The sequence below is a fragment of the Zootoca vivipara genome, chromosome 4 (genome assembly GCF_963506605.1).
Source record: "Zootoca vivipara chromosome 4, rZooViv1.1, whole genome shotgun sequence".
Taxonomy (NCBI): Eukaryota; Metazoa; Chordata; class Lepidosauria; order Squamata; family Lacertidae; genus Zootoca; species Zootoca vivipara.
Window position 1 is genome coordinate 39210104 of NC_083279.1, and position 20906 is coordinate 39231009.

Genomic DNA, 20906 nt, shown 5'->3' on the forward strand with positions numbered 1-20906 from the left:
GAGGCAGTAAGGGCTGAATGTGAGCAAATAGTTAGATATATTTAGGTTTTTTGTTTAGGTTAGGATAAAATTCCTTCCACAAAACCACCTTATTTATTTAGTCTGAAAAAAATGTATCTGAAAATGTTCCACTTCATTATGATTGTTCATATCCAAGAGTCAAATAATTAGGTGTATTGTCTATCTATCACAAGGCATTCTTAAGAGGAAAAGAGCCCATTATTGAAAAGGCTTATAATCAAGGGCTCTCCAATATTTCAAGGAAATATAAGTCTGGTGGCATGATCTTTCATCACACTGCACTCTGGATGTAATTGCTCTAGATGGAAGCCTCTGCCAAAAAAACCTGCAGAGCTGTCCAGGTTTTATGAGTCACTGATTCCCCACCTTCCAAACTTCATAATTCTTCCTCCAATAAGGAGGAAGGAAATATAACTGAATTAGCAAAGTCTCAGATAAACCTGCAGTAAAGACTGGCAAACCCACAAAGCCATTTGTGGGCCAAGCTCTTTTTGCAACTTGATCCTGAGTCCTGTTGGAGTAACCAAGCAGCCAGGGGTCAATATTCTTTTAACAAAATCAATGTCTAAGCTGATTCTCTCTCTCTCTCTCTCTCTCTCTCTCTCTCTCTCTCTCTCTCTCTCTCTCACACACACACACACACACACACACACACACACACACACAGAGAGAGAGAGAGAGCTTTCTGGTGATGGGTTGCTACCTTATCCTGTCAGGCTTTTGAACCTTTCACAGGCATAACTTTTCCTGACATGGAGAGGAAAAGTGACAAAATGCCTTCCTTGATTAAATTCTGACTTCACACCAGGGTATTCTTTTTATTAAAAACAAAACAAAACATGATGAAATGTGTGGAGAGCCAATGCTGGAGACATGAAGGCTGAATTAGATGGACCTTTGGCCTCATCCAACAAGGCATTACAGAGCAAAATATTTTCTAGCTGATGTAGCAAACATTTATGTAAAAACCAGCACAGTTGTTTACACCTGGTTACACATATATGCTGCTAGGAATCCATTTCAAATCAGCTGCAATGAAGCTACATTTGTTTTCATCCTTCTTGCTATAGTTTTAAGCAAGTGATCTTGGAAATCAGAGGGACAGAGGTGAAAGTATATTAACCATGAGTCATGGAGTTCAGCAGGAACCTGTTAAACTTTGGCTAGCTGAGGAATACAGTAGAAAGAAATATAAAGCTTTCCTCAATGCCAGTGGTACCCTGAGGCAGGGTATTGCTTCACAAAGTCATTCAATTTAACAGAGGTAGCAAAGGTGAAAATTGGACTAGACCTATGTTTATTAATTGCTTACATTGCAGCTGATTAATGAAATATATGCTTATTTGTCTACTTCAACCCTTATTACTCCCCAAACATGCATGTCATATGTTCATTAGGATGATACTCTCAGTTTTAGTAAACTTAAAAGAGCTACAGGGTATAAACATTCTCTCCCTGCCCCCCAGAGGATTCCTGAGCCTTTAGCAGGAGCATGGCAGACAGAAATCGCAAAGGTTTGCTCTCTATGCCATATTCCCTATTAACTTTGCCTGTTGCACATCTGTTAAGTGCACAAGAGCCCTGCCAGAAACAGGCAGGGTAACCTATAGGACTAAGTAACCCAGTGTATTGCACTAATTTACAATGAGCTGCATCTGATTAAGTTATACTCAGAGACCCACTGAAATCAGTGAACGTAAGTTAGTTATGACTAAGTCCATTGGCTTCAATTGGTTTACTCTATAACTTAGCCGGATAGCGGTACACTCATTCATTTTGGGTGGATACAATGCATTTCAGTCGTATGCATTACATTATTTATTTCACCTGTATATTGTTGCACAGTTCATCAGAAGTCTCTAAGTGGTTTGCATATTATTATTATTAATAATAATAAAATTTGTATTCTGCCCTTCATCCACAGATCTCAAGGCAGTTCACAACATAAAATTACAACGTAAAAGCCACAAGATACATAATAAAAATAAGAACACCACCAAACAATAATGCATATCCCAATACTGTTACACGCCACCCCAGTCGCCAAGCGGTGTGGTGTGAGATTCTAGCAGTACAAGCCATGCTTACCAGGGCCTGTGTTTCCTTTTGGAACAATAAGGCACAATAGAGTCTGTGGTGTCTTTATCATATATGGTTTATTTACACATACGGTATATACAAGCTGCATCTAGATGGAGAGAGTGCAGAGCTTTCACATTCCTTCCATTGCTGCAGCCTCCAAGTCAAAGAGACTCCAACCATCATGCCTGACCCTCTCTGCAGACTGCCTGTCTCATGCTCTGCCCCAGCCCCGAGCTTGCAAAACTAGCACTCCCCCCCCCTCCCATAGCTGCCAAGTATCCCGTATCCGCCGGGAAAACCCCTTTTTTCTTACTGTTTCGCGGCGGTCTCCCGTTTGGTGATAAATCCCGGCATTCTCCCTTAAATTCGCTTCTTCCCGGCGGCCATTTTTCTGTGCCGCTTTGCCCTTCTATGGGCATCAGAAAATGGCGGCGCCAGCGCCGGAAGTCGCTTTTACATGTTTCCGGTCATGCGCGGAAGCGACTTCCGGCGCTGGCGCCGCCATTTTCTGATGCCCATAGAAGGGCGAAGCGCCACCGGAAGTTCCGTCACGCAACTTCCGGTCATGCGCGCGCTGCCGATCCCGGATCTTTACGACCCGGACTTGGCAGCTATGCCCCTTCCTGTTTGCATACCTCCTCACTCACTGCAATTCTGCCTCTCCCTCCTGAAACTCTGGCCCTTTGTCTCTGCTCCTCCCATCTTACAACATTACAATACAATACAAATTGTACATATAATACTAAACAATCCTGCTGCAACTAGGGCTACTACTAATTCTACATTTTAAGTAACTTAATTAAGCAACAATAATTATCTCTAAACAATGTTGTTGTTGTTTAGTCGTTTATTCGTGTCCGACTCTTCGTGACCCCATGGACCATAGCATGCCAGGCACTCCTGTCTTGCACTGCCTCCCGCAGTTTGGTCAAACTCATGTTCGTAGCTTCGAGAACACTGTCCAACCATCTCGTCCTCTGTCGTCCCCTTCTCCTAGTGCCCTCAATCTTTCCCAACATCAGGGTCTTTTCCAAGGATTCCTTTCTTCTCATGAGGTGGCCAAAGTATTGGAGCCTCAGCTTCACGATCTGTCCTTCCAGGGAGCACTAAACAATGTACAATGTAAAATAAACAAGAAGCACAAAAGCAAATCAGGTGCAAAACATCAAAATGCAACTTAATTACATCATTAGCTAGAAAATCTCATTTTACCAAAATCCCTCTGCTTATAATAAGACAATCACCAAGCAAGTTAACAGATACATGCAGCATGGTAATAATTTTAACATCCCATAGTATGGCATAAATTAAGTACTATGGTATACTAACACTTCAAGTATATGCCTTCATACCATGCCAGTGAGAGCTAGAATGAATCCAAAACCTTCAAAGACTAAGCACGTTGCATGCTGCAGTTGAGATTTGCCATAGTGAACTATCAACATTTAAAATTTGTTTAAATGCCCAGATCTGGGGTTTTTCATTATATAAGCCATATTTCATGTGCCTTTTCTCTTCCGAACAATATTGCCTATAAAGAAACTGTAAATATGATGAAGTGTTGACAACATTTGATGATCAGAAGACAACGTACATTCAATAAATTCCTTTCTTTTATTGAAAACTTTGATTAGATTGTTGCTAAAGTCCTCAGGGCATTCTAGAGGCCTCGTGTAGAGTTATTTCATGTGATAGAGACAAATGCTGGCTACAATAACCCTTGTGTCACATTTAATTTTGAAGTACCCAGCCAGATATTTTGTTGGAGGTACAGTATGTCATACAGAAAACCAGAGTTATGCATTTTGGTACCTAGAAATTAAGTGTGCCCTAGGAAGATCAGCAGGATTACTTTTCATAGTGTTCTTACTCTCTTGGAATAATTTTTTTGGAATTTTTAATACCACGTATTATTATATATATGCCATAAATGTTAAGGTAAAGGGACCCCTGACCATTAGGTCCAGTCGTGACCGACTCTGGGGTTGCGCGCTCATCTCGCATTATTGGCCAAGGGAGCCGGCGCAGAGCTTCCAGGTCATGTGGCCAGCATGACAAAGCCGCTTCTGGCAAACCAGAGCAGCACACGGAAACGCCATTTACCTTCCCGCTGTTGTTGTTGTTTGTTGTTTAGTCGTTTAGTCGTGTCCGACTCTTCGTGACCCCATGGACCATAGCACGCCAGGCACTCCTGTCTTGCACTGCCTCCCGCAGTTTGGTCAAACTCATGTTCGTAGCTTCGAGAACACTGTCCAACCATCTCGTCCTCTGTCGTCCCCTTCTCCTAGTGCCCTCAATCTTTCCCAACATCAGGGTCTTTTCCAAGGATTCTTCTCTTCTCATGAGGTGGCCAAAGTATTGGAGCCTCAGCTTCATGATCTGTCCTTCCAGGGAGCACTCAGGGCTGATTTCCTGAAGAATGGATAGGTTTGATCTTCTTGCAGTCCATGGGACTCTCAAGAGTCTCCTCCAGCACCATAATTCAAAAGCATCAATTCTTCGGCGATCAGCCTTCTTTATGGTCCAGCTCTCACTTCCATACATCACTACTGGGAAAACCATAGCTTTAACTATACGGACCTTTGTCGGCAAGGTGATGTCTCTGCTTTTTAAGATGCTGTCTAGGTTTGTCATTGCTTTTCTCCCAAGAAGCAGGCGTCTTTTAATTTCGTGACTGCTGTCACCATCTGCAGTGATCAAGGAGCCCAAGAAGGTGAAATCTCTCACTGCCTCCATTTCTTCCCCTTCTATTTGCCAGGAGGTGATGGGACCAGTGGCCATGATCTTGGTTTTTTTGATGTTGAGCTTCAGACCATATTTTGCGCTCTCCTCTTTCACCCTCATTAAAAGGTTCTTTAATTCCTCCTCGCTTTCTGCCATCAAGGTTGTGTCATCTGCATATCTGAGGTTGTTGATATTTCTTCCAGCAATCTTAATTCCGGCTTGGGATTCATCTAGTCCAGCCTTTCGCATGATGAACTCTGCATATAAGTTAAATAAGCAGGGAGACAATATACAACCTTGTCGTACTCCTTTCCCAATTTTGAACCACTCAGTTGTTCCATATCCAATTCTGACTGTAGCTTCTTGTCCCACATAGAGATTTCTCAGGAGACAGATGAGGTGATCAGGCACTCCCATTTCTTTAAGAACTTGCCATAGTTTGCTGTGGTCGACACAGTCAAAGGCTTTTGCATAGTCAATGAAGCAGAAGTAGACGTTTTTCTGGAACTCTCTAGCTTTCTCCATAATCCAGCGCATGTTTGCTATTTGGTCTCTGGTTCCTCCAGCTTGCACTTCTGGGAGTTCTCGGTCCACATACTGCTTAAGCCTGCCTTGTAGAATTTTAAGCATAACCTTGCTAGCGTGTGAAATGAGCGCAATTGTGCGGTAGTTGGAGCATTCTTTGGCACTGCCCTTCTTTGGAATTGGGATGTAGACTGATCTTCTCCAATCCTCTGGCCATTGCTGAGTTTTCCAAACTTGCTGGCATATTGGGTGTAGCACCTTAACAGCATCATCTTTTAAAATTTTAAATAGTTCAGCTGGAATATCATCACTTCCACTGGCCTTGTTATTAGCAGTGCTTTCTAAGGCCCATTTGACTTCACTCTCCAAGATGTCTGGCTCAAGGTCAGCAACCACACTATCTGGGGTGTACGAGACCTCCATATCTTTCTGGTATAATTCCTCTGTGTATTCTTGCCACCTCTTCTTGATGTCTTCTGCTTCTGTTAGGTCCTTACCACTTTTGTCCTTGATTATGGTAATCTTTGTACGAAATGTTCCTTTCATGTCTCCAATTTTCTTGAACAGATCTCTGGTTTTCCCCATTCTATTGTTTTCCTCTATTTCTTTGCATTGCTCATTTAAGAAGACCCTCTTGTCTCTCCTTGCTGTTTTTTGGAAATCTGCATTCAGTTTCCTGTATCTTTCCCTATCTCCCTTGCATTTTGCTTGCCTCCTCTCCTCCGCTATTTGTAAGGCCTCGTTGGACAGCCATTTTGCTTTCTTGCATTTCCTTTTCCTTGGGATGGTTTTCGTTGCTGCCTCCTGTATAATGTTACGAGCCTCCATCCATAGTTCTTCAGGCACTCTGTCCACCAAATCTAAATCCTTAAACCTGTTCCTCACTTCCACTGTGTATTCATAAGGGATTTGATTCAGATTGTATCTTACTGGCCCAGTGGTTTTTCCTACTTTCTTCAGTTTAAGCTGGAATTTTGCTATAAGAAGCTGATGATCTGAGTTACAGTCAGCTCCAGGTCTTGTTTTTGCTGACTGTATAGAGCTTCTCCATCTTTGGCTGCAGAGAATATAATCAATCTGATTTCGATGCTGCCCATTTGGTGATATCCATGTGTAGAGTCGTCTCTTGTGTTGTTGGAAGAGAGTGTTTGTGATGACCAGCTTGTTCTCTTGACAGAACTCTATTAGCCTTTGCCCTGCTTCATTTTGAACTCCAAGGCCAAACTTGCCAGTTGTTCCTTTTATCTCTTGATTCCCTACTTTAGCATTCCAATCCCCTGTAATGAGAAGAACATCCTTCTTTGGTGTCATTTCTAGAAGGTGTTGTAGGTCTTCATAGAATTGGTCAATTTCACTTTCTTCAGCTCCGGTAGTTGGTGCATAAACTTGGATTACTGTGATGTTAAAAGGTCTGCCTTGGATTCGTATCGAGATCATTCTGTCATTTTTGAGATTGCATCCCATTACAGCTTTTGCCACTCTTTTGTTGACTATGAGGGCCACTCCATTTCTACTACGGGATTCTTGCCCACAGTAGTAGATATGATAGTCACCCGAACTGAATTCGCCCATTCCCTTCCATTTTAGTTCACTGATGCCCAGGATGTCGATATTTATTCTTGTCATCTCATGTTTGACCACATCCAGCTTACCTCCACTCATGGTTCTTACATTCCAGGTTCCTATGCAATATTTTTCTTTACAGCATCGGACTTTCCTTTCGCTTCCAGGCATATCCGCAACTGAGCGTCCTTTCGGCTTTGGCCCAGCCGCTTCATCAGCTCTGAATCTACTTGTACTTGTCCTCCGCTCTTCCTCAGTAGCATGTTGGACGCCTTCCGACCTGAGGGGCTCATCTTCCAGCGTCATAACTTTTATATGCCTGTTGTCTTTGTCCATGGAGTTTTCTTGGCAGGGATACTGGAGTGGCTTGCCAGTTCCTTCTCCACCTTCCCGCTGTAGCGGTTCCTATTTATCTACTTGCACTTTGACGTGCTTTCGAAATGCTAGGTTGGCAGGAGCTGGGACCGAGCAACGGGAGCTCACCCCGTCACAGGGATTCGAACCGCCGACCTTCTGATCAGCAAGCCCTAGGCTCAGTGGTTTAACCCACAGCGCAACCTGGGTCCCTCTGCCAGAAATGTTATTTGCTCATAATTTTTTTTGCAGTTTTCCTCACAATCATAGATAGCCTGAATTTTTTTGAAGCAGAAAAATTCAAAAGTGACACTCTTTGTCTTATTGTATGTATGCTTTTGTCCCACACTACATTCAACAATGTAATGTCAGCTACTTTGGTTTATAATATTAAATATTAAATATATGGGAAGTTTAAGTTGGCAATGAAACCAGGAAGTGTACCGAAAAGGAAGACCTTTTTGCCCTTCACACTGTGACTTGGTTCTGACTGTACAATAAGACTTCTGTACTTAAAGTCTGATGTATGATTAACTTGTGGCTCCTTTAACATTGAATTCATTACCACTTAAGATAAGGCATACTCCACCAATCTATTACTTCAGATGCATGCTTTTATTTACCCAAGCCTTTTCTGAATGAATTTTCAAATTATTGTCTGCTGATCATCTTTTGAGTATTGTACTGTTATTTTAACTATACTATTATGTTAGGTATATATTTTATATTTGTCTTCATTCAGCAGGATAGAACAACTGCAAGACAGAGCCCATTGTGCAGCAAGGAAGGAGAACATATTTATTGCCTAAATACATGAATATTTGCAGAATTTTGATGGGGGGGAAACAGCTGATTTTGAATCATGACCAACCATTCCACTTTCAGGAGCAGATAACAATCTAATAACATTAAAAATAGTAAAGAAATAGTGCAGTATTCCTACAGGTTTAATAGTTGTCTAAATGTCAGGATATCTTTTCTCTGTCGCTATTTTATGATGCCACAAAACTACTTATCAGTGTAAAGTCCATTAGGATATACTTACCCTTGTAATTTAGGAGCCCTTCAACTTCCAATGCCACAGCATGTGCAACGATTGTAACATTCCTCCATTAACAGATGGTGGCTGTGGTGTTGAGAAACTGACATGGACTCTAATATGACTAGTATGGTCCCAAATATGTAATGCACTTAAAAGCGAGATGAGCACCGCAACCCCATAGTCGCCTTTGACTGGACTTAATTGTCCAGGGGTCCTTTACCTTTTTTTACCTGCACTTAAATCAAATAAATATCTGGTCATTCCTTCACTACTTGTAGGTTCTTGCAACAAACTTTTCCTAGCCTTATTTCAGCAATGGCCTAGTAATACTTTCATCAATGGCCCATAGCTCATAATATATGACCCAGTAATATCAATCCCTCAATGTTCCTAAATTATTGTGGTTCCTAAAACCTGAAGGCACACTGATGGCTCCTTCGCATGTAACATAAGATACACTTAAATACGGTACTTTCATTGTTCTGTGTGAAGGAGCTTGGACATCCAAAACATGTGTGTAAGATCTGTTTCTGAAAATAAAGCACTTTCTTTACTAACTGCTAATAAAATTGTAAATGAGAGTGGGGAGGAAGAAGTCAGCATTTTAATCAGGGAGATTAATAAATAAAGGTAAAGGTAGGTTTTATGTTTACTACTGTACAGTAGTCCTAAGCAAAACTACTCTGCAGCGCCATCTGGTGACACTGAAGATAAAAGTCTCCCATGCCACCTTTCTATAACCTTATTTATTGCAGCAAGAACTTACCGGTAGTTCAACAGATGAATGAAGTAGATGGTGAAGATGTTGCTTCTAAATAAGATACGTATGGGCCGCGTGTGTTTGTGCATGAGAGAGAGAGTGAGAAAGGAAAAAAAGTAAATGTGTGCTACAGGGTGAATTTAATGATAAATATTTATGCCCTCAAAGCAAACATATAATACATGACCAAGTAATTTGAAATAAACAAGCCCATTTGATGTAACAGGGGCCCAGACTGCATAGCTATATATATATATATATATATATATATATATATATATATATATATATATATGGTATGTTAATGTCTGACAGCCCAATTATGTGTAATTTCCCTTTTTCAAGTTGAAGTGATATTTTTAAAAGAAATATTTTAAAGTTATATCCAACTAAAGTCTGTCATATTCGGAACAGATGCACTGAAAGCAATGTTTGCTTTCTGGGTGGCTGTGGGACAATGAAGAGGGCAGGGTAGGTGGCCACAAATGAGTTACCAAAAAAGAAAACAAAAGAAGGCACAGCTTTGCACTAACTTTGCAAGTGCTAGTTGATAGGTATAGAAATAATTGCTGTAATTTTAATGATGATGATGATGATTTGTAACCCAGCCATCTGATTGGGTTGCCCCAGCCACTCTGGGTGGCTCCCAACAGAAAATTTAAAATGCAATAAAACATCAAACATTAAAAAACTTCCCTAAACATCCAAACCTGGTGGGGAAGACTGTCAGCAGGTGACCCATGTGCTCAGTCTGCTGTCCAGGTGCATATGGTTGACAGGCAACTTCAAGCTCCCTGCTCTCCCTTCTTAGAGTTATTTATCTTTAAACTGGACTTGAACTGGACAGTTTTTCAATGGTAGGACTCCTTCCACTAGAAAGCTATCCTCTGACAGTAGAGAACCATCCTGGCCACCTTAGAAGGGGGGTAGATAGGTTGCATGATCTCAGCCAACCCTTACTGGCTACAGCTGAGGGATTGTATGGCTTGCCCACCCTCTGGATCGCCTGGGCTTCTAGTGGGAAATTGAAGCCCCTCTGTCTCTAGCGAACTGCCTCATTCCTAGATTACTGCCACACATGCAAAGGGCAACTTCATGCCCATTTGATTTCCAGATAGAAACAAAGCCATTGCTTCATCTGTCATATGCTGAAGACGCCTTAATTATCAATGCATCAGTGGTTACTGAGCAGCTTTTGTCTTGCGTGGCAAAAGACAGCCTGATGTTGAATGGTTTGCAAAACTTCCTGTGGGTTTCTTTTGAACAAATTGCTATTTGTAGTTTGCATTTCCTGTGTATGCTTCTTCTATACGTAAAGCAACGTTTAAAAACAAAAAAACTAAAACTAAAAAAACCAAAGATGTAGTGTACAAAATCTTAGTGTTACAAATGTAGACAACACACACTTTGTTTTGCTTATAGCTGGTTCAAGCCCAATTTTAGGATCTTTTGCACATATTAATAATTTCTGTCCAAGAGCAAAGTTAAGTGCTTGAGTATATTTCAGTTTTGAAGCAAAATGGGCCCACCCATAAAATAAGGTAGCAGCTTCTGCAACTTACTCTAGGTAAGTCTGTAAATTAAAAGAAAATTATATATTTTTAAAAGAGCCCAAAACTGCCTGTTGAAATTCTCCAACATCCCGAATCCAGACAAGATAATGATATGACCATGACAATGGCCTGGCAGCAATGCTATCCACAGCCAGATAATTAATATTTTGATACAAGAGAGAATGGTTTGTTGTGTTCTCTGGGACTCACATCCTAGAGGGAGACTAGATGTTAATTTGGGTCCTAATTCTTTCCCCAAGCTATTACAAGGATTCTTTCTGGGATGTGTAAAATAAATGTTGCTTTTATCTCTGATAGCGGGTCAGTGGGGCATTGCTGGAATTTTGTGGCCTCTCACCTTAGAGAAAGATAGAGTGAACCATTGTAGTTAAATATTGGAAAGGCTAGTTTAAAATGCAAATAAATAGATATATCAACCTGAGTTGCCAGAACTATACCAGCCCATTGACCCAAACAGCTTGCTGGAACAGTTGCCTGTTTTAAGATTTCACTTCAGTTACAAGTAGGTTCAACTTCTGTTCCTCTTTTTCACAAAATGTTAACAGTATGGGATTGCTTATCACTACTTATGCCCTGAGGAGCATAGTAGTTTATAACAACTGTGCAATGACACTACATGCAGCAAGGGCTACAGTAATGGGTTTTGTTTTTGTGAAATATGGGGTACTATATATTTCATTTACGGTAACCCCCAACTACAAAATGTGACCCATTGATAGTGTTACGAGTTTTTGGGTGCCAGTTTTTCCTGGGTCCAGTAGGTGTTATAGTTTAATCAAGGCTTGGGGAATTTAAGTGAACACCAGACTTCTAATCCCTGGACCCAGTTCCCCATGTTCAGGAGATCGCTTGGGAGATGGGCTATTGAGAAAGCAAGGTTCTGGGCCAGACAGCAAATGGATGAGCCACCTCCGTCCACTCAGTGTTAATTAGAAAACAATGCTAGAGTTGAGGGTTGGCTGTCATGTGACCCAGAGGAAAAATGGTCACAAGCTGGTAAAGACTGCAAGCTGGAGCATGATGGTTGATTTCTCTTTGAATACAAGGCTGTGGTTATGGGAGAAACAAGACCCTCTTGGGGTGCTAATCCTGTGAACCCCTCCATCATAGGCTCAGGTTGTATGCATGTGCAACCTGTGGTATCCTAAATATACCACAGTCTCCACTGTGCCTCATTTCCAAAAGGAAACATGAGCACTTGGAACCTCTGGAATCTCACACTGCTCAAAGACTGAGGGGGATGCAACAATAGCCATACAATGGAAAATGGATTCATCTGAAATGCAATGGAAGCACAGCTGCTATATATAGGCTCCATGCAACAAATGAGTAACAAAATATGCGTTAATAGTACAGAAATGAATTGTAGGAAAAAACCTTCATTCAGAGATGCCATTGATCAAATGACTGGCGTCAGTTATATTTAATGTTTGTCCAGTGCTCAAAAGAAAGGGCTTAAATTACAGTTGCTTTTGATTGCGAAGTCCCTATCTCAGATGTCAGCAGGCATTTCTATCACTCTGTGCCATCAGACACACACATCAATTCCTGCTATAAAAATCAGCTTGTCAGTTTTACAACTCTCCACGTTGGTATAAAAGGCTGCATGCAAAATGATTGCAGATAATTATGGGCTATGGAGTTAAACAGTGGTCCCATTTTTCTGGCAATCTCTCTTTGCAATAATCTTTGTATGGCAATGAAAGGCTCCTGCAAAACTCTCTATTACCATCGCGTGCTATAATAAGTATAGCACTCAGGGGATGTTTAATAGAATCTGAAAAAACAGAGATGAGAACAGCATATTATATCAACCTGCTCATTATGTCATTGATTCACATTGTTTTAGGCAGCATTTCTTCCTGGAGAATGTCCAGTTGAACATGATATAGTAAAGTCATGAGCTCCTGATACTTAATTGAACTATTATGGGTAAATGTTTTCTTTCTTAATTTAGTTCCGCTATTCTTCACCATAGTTCCATGTAAATGAAGACAAAGTACTTTCCGTGGTACATATACTTTCCCAGTGCCTGTTATGGTTCTCATCCATCAATGCATTTCCAGCAAATGTACATTATATTGTATTTCATTTCTCTCTTACTATTGTACAAGTCCCAGATCGCCTGGTTATCAGTGGTTATCACACTTTCTGAAACAATATGTGAACCAAAACACGGCCATCCTTCAACTTTGCGCTTTTCCAAATTTTGCAATGCAGCTCTCTAGTTGTGTACAAAAATGCATCAAGTGTGCATAAAAATGCATTATACGTTTAAAAAAATGCCCAGAAAACTGTGTAAAGTGGTACCTCGGTTTATGAACACAATTGGTTCCGGAAGTCTGTGCATAAACTGAAGCGAACTTTCCCATTGAAAGTAATGGAAAGTGGATTAATCTGTTCCAGACAGTCCATGGAGTACTTAAACTGAAGCGTTCATAAACTGAAGCAAACTTTCCCATTGAAAGTAATGGAAAGTGGATTAATCCGTTCCAGACGGGTCCGCGGAGTACTCAACCTGAAGCGTACTTAACCCGAAGCATGGGTGTAATTGGTTCCGGAAGTCTGTTCATAAACTGAAGCGTCCATAAACTGAAGCGAACTCTCCCATTGAAAGTAATGGAAAGTGAATTAATCTGTTCCAGATGGGTCTGTGGCGTTCGTAAACCGAAAATTCATAAACCGAGGTGTTCATAAACCGAGGTTCCACTGTATATTAGGCAAAATTGCATATATAAATCGTCAACTCATCAAATCATAGATGTGCATATTAGGAGAAATTCACAGTAAATTGCTGATGAATTTCCACAAGGACTTAAAAAAATAAATTCCAGACCCTCGTGGAGATGCAGAGAATTGAATTCAAGACTTAAAATGGAAAGCTGAGAGAAACAGAAATTGACGGATTTGATCATCTAACAGGAAGGCAGGAGCATAGTTCCTTCTTACTAAGGAAGCAGACACAATACTGCCTGTGAGCTTTTCCTTCAAGGTGTAAAAGAAAAAAGGGCCATAGACATGCTTTAAAAAAACCAAACAATAAAGGGGTCAAGAATATCTAAGAGGGCAAGAACCCCACAGCCATAATGTGGCTTCAGGCCTGCAAGTCTTAAAATGTTTCTGAAACTTACTCAGCTTCCAGATTTTCTGTTCCCCTGGTAGAGCACCATCTTCACAGAGTGCTGGTTGGAACAGGGTATTTCAGGGTATGAAATGTCTCGACAGAGATTATGTGGTGAAACCAAAGATCTGTGTAGAACTGGAACAGAAAAATGAGTGGAGGTTACCGCTGCTGGGTAAGCATGTTTCTGAACATGCTAAATTATCTTCTAAGATTTAACTTCCAGAGATTCAGAAGAGCTCATGGGGGGAGGGGGGGACCAGTCTACTACAAAACACATAATCCTGCAGATATTGTTTTATTTGTAAGTTTTCTTACTTGTCCTTCACCACAAGAGCCAAGCCCAGGTCACACCAATATAATAATACAATTAAAAGCAAGTAAAACAGATAAAACAGTTTATACAATTATAAAAGTAAAACAGTTGTAAGAAAACCAGCACAGTATAAGATAAACAAAACAGAAGAGGTGGATCCAACCAAAATACCTAAGACTAGGATAAAGAGGTGTGTTTTCAGCAAGCAGCTGATGCTGAATAATGACAGTGCTAGATGCACTTCTGTGGGGACTGAATTTTACAACACAGGGATTGCCACAGAGAAAGCCCTCTTCAGGTCACCATTCCCCACACTTCAGAAGGTGGTGGAACTACTGAGAGACTTTTCTCTCCTGATCTTAACACTCAAGAGGATCATAGGGAGGGAGTGTCATTTGCAATATTCAAAGGATATATATTCTGTATACTTTATACAATAGGCTTATGTATACCAGCTTCACATTTTCGTCTTAATTGTTTTCAAAAGCAATTACATACCTGTGTGTTTCACAAGCCAGGCCCAGAAACAAGCTGTCATTTCTTCCTTGTTCTACTACCATTAATTTCTAATGAACTCATCAATTGAACTGAAGAGTTTTTGTCTCTTTCACATTTATATTGTTTCAATTCAACAATATATTCCATCGCAATATTCCAAAATGTTTTAAGCCATTTCGATTTTGAAGCAAATTCCCAAGGGTGTCTTTTCATTATTTCACAATTACACAAAAGATATTTCTGAAATTGGCTCTGGTTATTTTATTGCAAGCATAACTTTAAAACAAGATATCCATTTGCAAATTACATCCTAATCCATTAGTAGTAGTAAGTAAAACCTTTATTGGCATCAAACAAACTCGCATACAAAATAATAACAGATTAAAACTGTCACTGTGGCAAACGCTGTGCCAAGAGAGGGAAGGGAATAATCCGCCATCCGCTTTCACGACAATGGGGCTTCCGGCGACTCAGATGACTGCAGAGTACAACGCCAAGAAAATAGTAAATTAAGATATTGAGCCACCATCTCGGTGAGGACCGGGTCCTTCCCCAGCAAGAGGAACCGCAAGATTTCCCGCTCTGGTCTCCCTCTGGGAATGCAGAGCCGGTCCAGGAACCGTTGACGAAGGTCGACGTAAAGGTTACAATGAAAAACCATATGTGGAAGGCTTTCCACCTGAGGGTCATGACACGTACAGATCCTCTCATCCTTCGCCCTGCCCGAGAATCTTCCCCACAGGAGGTTCGATGGATTTGCATTGAACCTGGCCAACGAAAATGCCCTTCTTTCTTGTGGGTTCAGTAGGAAGTCAAGATAGTTAGGTTTTGTTTCATGAGCCCATGGGAGGTGGAAAAGAAGGGGGGAACATATTGTGCCTGCTGCCGCTATAAGATCCTGTCTCTCAATGTCCCACAACCTAGTAATGACTGTGGCTTTGGCAGATTGTAAGGACATTGAGCGGAGGAGTTCTACTGAAAGCCCCAGTTGCTGTACCTTCCTATTGAAGTGTTGCAGCCCTGGGGGGAGGAAGGTGTCCGAAAGCATTACCTGGAGGAAGGGATCTCTGTCAGAGTCGAGGCAGATTTTTAGCCAGAATATAAGGAATCTTGCCCAGGCGACAGATTCCACCTTGTGTTGAGCTCCCTCTAGACATAAAACTGCATATGGGACGCATCTTGGAACAGAGAAAATCTTGTAGAGAAAGGTTGATTGCACTTGCTCTACTGTCTGGGTGAACCCCGGGATCCAGATTGGAATGCCGTAGAGCAGTTGTGAAATGGTCTTGGCATTGAAGATCTTGAGCGCAGAAGGGATATGTGAGTTGCCCCTTGTTGTAAAAAATCGCGTAATTGCCTGCGTGGATATCTTACTGGCGTTCACCACCACGCCTCGATGTGGAGACCAGAGGAGCCTATGGTGATAGGTGATTCCTAGATAATTGAATTTAAAGACCTGCTGGATGGGTTTACCTCCAAAAACCCAGCTATAACTCGTGCGTGAGTTACCAAACACCAGGATTTTGCTTTTTTCAAAGTTCAAGCATAATGGGGCAGAGTGAAGAAGTCCCCCAAATCATCCTAGCAAAAGACTCCAGGGCCCACGGACCAATAGCTGATGCTCCAACGGTAGTGGTGGAAACGCGCCTGGGGCCGCCTGGGACATCAAGCGATAACCATCCTCCTGATATTCACCTAGATTGACTTGATGCCGCGGTTAGGAGTCAGGTGCACAATTCTTTGCAAATGATATCATGGAACGTGGCAGGGTGGTCTCCTAATCCATTATAGACAATGAGAAATGATAAGTGTCTTATGAAGGGAATTTCATAACAAAGCAAATACGACTGTCCCAAGAGGTTCCATAACTAGCAGCAAGATGAAGTGGCCTGAGGTGGTTGCCTCCACTTGCCTTATTCGTGAGCCAGACCCAGTTGGAGGGCAAACATGTGAATGTGTGGGCCCTCCATGAGTATAGGAAGCTCCCTGATTGTTTGCTTTCCAACTCAGGGAGTAGCAAATGGCTGACCCATCTGTATGCTTCTGACTGTTACTGCAAATTTCCTCCAGTCCTTGAACTGTGGATACTTCCAGTATGAGAAAAGAAGAGTCCTACAACTCAACATTTGGTCCCATCTGAAGGTTTGTTCCATGCCTTCAGTATCAGATTATTAGAGGTAAAGGGAAAGCAACTACTCAGCAATGTGGTTTCCTTTATATTGTATGCTGATAAACAAAACGTGTAGTACATTTTTTTGGTTTTTTGTAAAGAACCATATTTATCAAGATTTAAATTTTAGTATCTGTCTTTCATCAGCATTGCATAAAGTTTATTTCGCAAGAAAACAACTCCCAAGAGCAGTGTTGTACTTAAGGTTGATTGCCACAGACTACAATCTAAGCCTGTCTCTGGTTTGCTGAAAAAATGTCTACAAATTGATCATATTGGTCCTTTGCTATAGATTCATGCAATTAAAAGGAAGCGCAAGAAAGTGAAAGATGATTAAACTTCATGAACTTCTTATTCTGTTTAAGCTTCTGGCAATTCACGCCACATTTCCCCATAAGGATTATTTGTTTTAGTGTTGTGATATATCACCTATCTGCTTCTGAATATTTACTTTTGGCAGCAAAACTAGTTTTGAAACTTTAATGAGAAGTGGAAATAGAAGACAGACAAGATGCCAAGGCGTTTTCTGGTTAATCTTATTCTGCCATATTCTATTGTTAAGCACTACATATTGCTGAGCACATGTAGAAATTTGAGAAACTGGTGGGCATCACCACAAAATGGCTGCCCTTGAGAGCATGGCTGATCACAAAATGGCTGCCATGAAGACTAGCTAGTTACAAACAAGTAACTGAGTACAAAGCAGAGGGTGGTTCTGAGTGCCAGCTCCTGCAACCCCATCCTTGTTTGCTGTCACTGTCTATTCACTGCCATCGTTGAGTATGTGAACAGCAACAAGAGGGAGGAGAGGCTGGGCAGGCCCTATTAGGTGGAGTGAGGCAGCTGCATCAGGCAGCTAAAGCAACCATACTAGCTGTTCCTCCAGAATTTTCCCAGCTATTCACCCCTGCTGAAAGACAGCAGTGTATGCTACATGACCTGCTTTGCACCTCCTAAGATGGCTGCAGGAGTGGTGAATGATACTGTCCCCTATCATTGAAGTGAGATGCAACTTACAAGTCCATTCAGTTTGTGTGTGTGGACCAGTAGGGATATTATTTTGTCCTTGGTCTCAGGTAGCAAAGCTGGCTCAGAGAAGAAAGGAGAAAGTGCTTAGCACTTTCCCTCTTGATAGCAATGTAAGCTGGACTCAGAGGGAGGGGGCAAGCAAACCGGACACTTGTGGCTGTGGCAAAGAAGATGTGGACCCACTGAGGGTATCTTACCCAAGGGCACCTGCAAACCTAAAACTAGAACCGTATGGGTGTATGTTCTGGGTTCATTGTCTTGAGCAATGAGTTAGGTCACCATGAAGACTATAAATCTATTTAAAATCACGTGAGCTTACTGTCAATGATGTTTAGCAAAAGTATTTTAATAACATTATCCCAGCTGCATTCAGATTAGAAGATAAAGCTGCAATGATGTAACAATATTAAGTTGCATGGTAATAATGCATGAGGCTGTGGTTATCATAAAATATATATTACCCCAGTGTGTTATAAAAACAAATATGTGCACCAAATACACACAGGTATTGCAATGCTATCCCAAGGCAATACAGCAATTGGAACTGGCTCATTATTAAGAACAGAATTTGTTTTCTGTGTGCTTCAGAAATATGAAGTCAGCAAACAAGTAAAAACAGCAGCTGTTTGGGCAAAGCTTACAAAAATGAAATTGCCCTTTTAGAACTTATCAGTGCCTCCACAACCCAAGTATTTACAAACAGTAATCACATATAATTTAAAAAGTGTTTATTTTTATAGCTTTTTAAAGCTTCACTAGGGGCCAAGAATTGCTTGCATAACCATTGTTAAAAAAAAGATTATTTTTCTGAGCAAACATTTAGAGCCTAGTATAAGAAGACCTTGGGGTGGATTAGACATATCTGTGTCTCATAGCAACTGGTAAATTTAGTGTTCTCATAATTTTTATAATTAGTCTTAAAATAATACAATATTAAATGTTAAAAATTAACTTCAGAGAAGAAAACGAAAGAATATTCATCCTTCCTATGAAGGTTGCACTTTTATTAACTAGAGTCGGACATGACTAAACGACTAAACAACAATAACAATACTGAAATTGGAGTGTCCTCTATTCCTCACAAAAACTATTGTCATTCATCTTGAACCCCCCTCACATTTTAGGTGCTCCTTTTGGTGCTGGAAAATAAAATTGAGCCTAAAGTTAAAACTTTAAAGGTTAGGCTCACTCCCAAAACAGATAGTCAAGTGCTGTAGCTGTGCCTTTGGGGGCAAAACAGTATTATTTCTCAACTTTTAAGGAGAAATGTGTAATAGAATGTAAAACCAACATTACAACAATCAAGTCTTGCTTTCAGAAAAAAAGTAAAGATCCGCAGTTGGATCTCTCCCAAGCACTCCTCACTTCCAAGAATAGTTTTTGTGAAGAATATAGAAAATCTCTCCCAAATCCTATTGGTCGATAATAAAAGAGGTTGATTCACTCATAGCGACTCACTGTTAAAAATAGTACTTCCTGAAATAGCTGACGAAAGGAAAAGGTATAGCCAGACAACAGATAAACAAGTCATAATAGCTTGAGTTCCAGAAACATTTGCCATGTATAACTAGCAAATGGTTTATTGATTAGATATTAAAGTACAGTAGATCCTGAGCCAGAAAATATAGCATCCCTACAGCACAGTTAAAGGTTTGCTGTATTTTGTTTCCATCTTGAACTGTTATGTTTCCTGTTATCAGTATTGCAATTGCTGCTGTTCCATAAGCTCAAATTGTAATATAATCCAATTTTTAGAGTTTTAGCAACACCAATTGTTTTCTGTGTGAGTATCAAGCATTTTGGATAGTCTGAGACCTCCCTCCTTCCTTGCATGGGAACAGGAATAGCTCCCATTTCTAAAGCTGAGGTATGTGCTCTAAGGCTTTGCTTTTCCTATGACCTTGAGACAAGGCCAGTGCTTAGGTAACTGACCATTGAATAAATTTAAGTTTGAAGGCCAGTTTATAGGCAACCTAGAGGCAGGACCAACCTATGCATGAGGCAAGAGGAGGTGACTGCAGCAGCAGGATCCATAGGGATGGCAGATCTAGCCTTCAAAGAACGCATCACCCATCGCATCAGTTTGTAGCGCCAGTAGTAACTGTAGCACACTCCATGGAGGCCGGATTTGCCATGCTTTCAGTAGTCCCCACCCCAGATGCTACCTCCACAGTGGCCAGCTGGTCTTCTACCATTACCTGTTACTAATGTTGATCTTTACTTCCCTCCCTTGTTCCGGGGGGGGGGGGGGCTACAACAGAACCATTTTGCGGTTTGCTTCAGGTGCTTAAATGTCTTGAGCAGGTGCTGCCATAGGCTTTGCATGGTGAATGAGAAGCACGCTGCTCTACATTACGTTATCTGCAAGGTGGAGGGAGAAGGTGTGCAACTTCATACCAGACCTGTTAAATAATTGCCATTATGTAAGTAAGATGTCTTTCCTTTCTTCAGAGCCTAAAGAAGATGGAACAGAAGGACAGAGACTGGCAACAGTGAAGTGATTGGCAAAAGGAACTAATTTGATTGCAGCTAAGGGACTCATCAATATTGCCATTTAAGTACTGGCACAACATTTTTGTCAGCATGAGTCATGACAGTCCGGAAAGAGGTGGTGCCAAATTTGTGCTGCTAGCAACAATCACTCTTAAATACAAATCTAGCTAAGAAGGGAAAAAACTGGTTGGTTGGCATCTGTCTGTCTTGGGAGACAATAGAAGAGTGCGCCTTCATGGGTAAAGTCAAACTGTTGGAGACTTATAGCACCTGCTGTGGCTCTAGAGACCAACACAGGAAAGACATGTTTTGTTGCAGGTGGAGCAGGTGGAAGGCATCCAGTTATGCTGATACAGGTGTACCATGCCGTTTCTTCTTTCTATGCTCCTCATTTTGGAGTTATTCATGTGGGACATGGAATTCTTATTCATGCTCTGTAGTGTTAATGTAAAATTTGCCTAGAATTAGTGTGTCATTTTCTGCTCAGTGATATAATAATAATAATAATAATAATAATAATAATAATAATAATAATATTATTTATTTATACCCCGCCCATCTGGCTGGGTTTCCCCAACCACTTTGGGCGGCTTCCAACAGAATATTAAAATACAATAATCTATTAAACATTAAA

General features: G+C 41.0%; 1 protein-coding gene across 1 annotated transcript in view; it reads right to left on the reverse strand.

Moving 5' to 3' along the window:
- Positions 1–1452: 1452 nt before the first annotated feature.
- The window catches only part of LOC132591996 (uncharacterized), a 34932-nt gene continuing 15478 nt past the window's right edge, over positions 1453–20906 (reverse strand). The window contains exons 3-4 of the mRNA XM_060273574.1: positions 4376–5120; positions 1453–1582 (exon numbers count right to left, since the gene is read on the reverse strand). Coding sequence (XP_060129557.1) covers positions 1453–1582; positions 4376–5120 — 875 coding nt within the window. The remainder of the gene's footprint in view (positions 1583–4375; positions 5121–20906) is intronic.